Source organism: Octopus bimaculoides, chromosome 5, assembly GCF_001194135.2.
Source record: "Octopus bimaculoides isolate UCB-OBI-ISO-001 chromosome 5, ASM119413v2, whole genome shotgun sequence".
Classification (NCBI taxonomy): Eukaryota; Metazoa; Mollusca; class Cephalopoda; order Octopoda; family Octopodidae; genus Octopus; species Octopus bimaculoides.
The window spans coordinates 97,441,775-97,444,322 of record NC_068985.1 but is presented as its reverse complement, the minus strand read 5'-3'; the positions used below and the strand labels follow the sequence as shown (position 1 = coordinate 97,444,322).

The following is a 2,548-nucleotide window of genomic DNA, read 5'->3' as shown; positions in this document are numbered from 1 at the left end:
CTGGCTCTTGTGCGGGTGGCACATAAAAGACACCATTTCGAGCGTGGCCGTTTTCGTGCAGGTGACACGTAAAAGCACCCACTACACTCTCTGAGTGGTTGGCGTTAGGAAGGGCATCCAGCTGTAGAAACTCTGCCAAATTAGATTGGAGCCTGGTGTAGCCATCTGGTTCACCAGTCCTCAGTCAAATCGTCCATCCCATGCTAGCATGGAAAGTGGACATTAAACGATGATGATGATGATGATGCCAAAATCAGATAGAATTGCTATTATTAGTAGAAGAGAAGGAAGAAGACAATCACTAGGAACCTGGGGAAGAAGGGGGCTGAAGAATTTTGGGATGACTTAAGAGAAATGGCACAAGATTGTCATGTTTGGTGAAAATTCAAAATCTCATGCATCTCATAGGCATGAGAGGATTAGAGATAAGTATGGCATCTATACTTTCTACAATTTCGATGTTACCCACAATTTATAAACTAAATGTTTTTTCCTAATTTTGGTTTCAGATATGTCCCTTGGAATCTGCACGAACCTTCTCCAAACCACTATGTATTTTACGGAATATTAGACTTAATGTAAGTGATGCTTTTATAATTCTTTTATTTTTTACTTGTTTCAGTCATTGGACTGTGGTTATGCTGAGGTACTACGTTGAAGGGGTTTAGTTGAACAAATCAATCCTGGTTCTTATTTCTTTAAACCGTGTACTTATCTACATTATTTACATTCGACGGATATTTGTTTCAACTGATGTACTCTCCAGCCTTCATCAGGTGTCCTGGGGGAATTTCAAACCTGGGTTCTCATTCCAAGATTCCGAGTTTGATTCCAGTCAGTGACCTAAATAATAATAATAATAATAATAATAATAATAATAATAACCTTGGAAAAATTTTTTACTTTGCAAAATAAGTTTTTTAGAACTTGACATTCGATGCATGAGAGAATCTGACACAGCTGCCTTCTCTTGCACTTCTTGCTGTGAAGTTAAATTCATCTGGGACCCTTGAGAGTAAGAGATCTAATCCTGTTTTTTTTTTTTTGATGACTCTTACATCCACCTGTGGAGGCGCAATGGCCCAGTGGTTAGAGCAGCGGACTCGCAGTCATAGGATCGCGGTTTCGATTCCCAGACTGGGCGTTGTGAGTGTTTATTGAGCGTAAACACCTAAAGCTCCATGAGGCTCCAGCAGGGGATGATGGCGAACCCTCCTATACTCTTTCACCACAACTTTCTCTCACTCTTTCTTCCTGTTTCTGTTGTACATGTAATTCAAAGGGTCAGCTTTGTCACACTGTGTCACGCTGAGTATCCCCGAGAACTACGTTAAGGGTACACGTGTCTGTGGAGTGCTCAGCCACTTGCACGTTAATTTCACGAGCAGGCTGTTCCGTTGATCGGATCAACTGGAACCCTCAACGTCGTAAGTGACGGAGTGCCAACAACAACAACATCCACCTGATATGAGTATACACTCTTCTTTGTGCTATCTTATGTACACATGTACACATATGTATGGAAATATCTATAGGTGTGTGTATAAATGTACATATGTGTATGCACATTTTCAAATCTATTATACTGTGCCAAGAACTTTTTCACTGAGCTATGGCCATGCTGGGACACTGCCTTGATAGGTTTTCAGTGAGACAAACTGACCCTAATACATAAGTTTCATTTTTTTTTTCCTAAAGTCTGGTACTTTTCTTGTTGGTCTCTTTTGAGGAACTGCTAATGTTACAAGGGATGCTAACGAACCAACACCAGTTGTCAAATGGTGATGGTGTCGATTATTCACACACACACACACACACATGATTGGGTTCCACACTTTCCTTTTACCAAATTCACTTTGAAGACATCTTTTAATTTTGAAAAATATAATAAAAATAAAAATCTATATCTCTGTATATTTCTTTCATTACCATATTTAAATGACTATTAAAATGGTGGAGGTGGAGGCTGCAGCATTTCCTCTTTCCTGTATATTTTCATTGTATTTTTTTTAAGGTACCAAAAATATAAACCATTTTATTAAATAATGTCTCTCTTCTCTTATCTTTTTATGTAGGAAATTCCTTATATTTGCTCACAGTTTAGATTTGTATGTCATTCTGAGACCAGGACCCTATATCTGCTCTGAATGGGATTTTGGAGGACTCCCCAGGTAACTAACTGCTCTTACATTTCTTTAGAGTTGTGTGTTGAAGAGAACAACCCTTCAATACAACCCTTTGATGTTTTGGTCTCTTCGTTTACAGGTATGGCTTTGAGGTACATGCCATGATTAAAGTACAAGTGTAGTTGTGAGGTACATGAGTGGCTGTGAGGGACATGTGTGGCTGTGAGGTACAAGTGTGGCTGTGAGGTACATGAGTGGCTGTGAGGTACATGAGTGGCTGTGAGGTACAAGTGTGGCTGTGAGGGACATGTGTGGCTGTGAGGTACAAGTGTGGCTGTGAGGTACATGAGTGGCTTTGAGGGACATGTGTGGCTGTGAGGTACATGAGTGGCTGTGAGGGACATGAGTGGCTGTGAGGTACA

At 40.3% G+C, this 2,548-nt stretch overlaps 2 protein-coding genes across 3 annotated transcripts in view; one reads left to right on the top strand and one right to left on the bottom strand.

Moving 5' to 3' along the window:
• The window catches only part of LOC106869276 (beta-galactosidase-1-like protein 2), a 58,080-nt gene that overhangs the window by 23,731 nt on the left and 31,801 nt on the right, over positions 1-2,548 (top strand). Inside the window, exons 3-4 of the mRNA XM_014914948.1 lie at positions 510-578; positions 2,076-2,171. Coding sequence (XP_014770434.1) covers positions 510-578; positions 2,076-2,171 — 165 coding nt within the window. The remainder of the gene's footprint in view (positions 1-509; positions 579-2,075; positions 2,172-2,548) is intronic.
• Positions 1-2,548, bottom strand: part of LOC106869281 (radial spoke head 1 homolog) — a 62,755-nt gene that overhangs the window by 41,634 nt on the left and 18,573 nt on the right. The gene's annotated exons all lie outside the window — the stretch shown is intronic.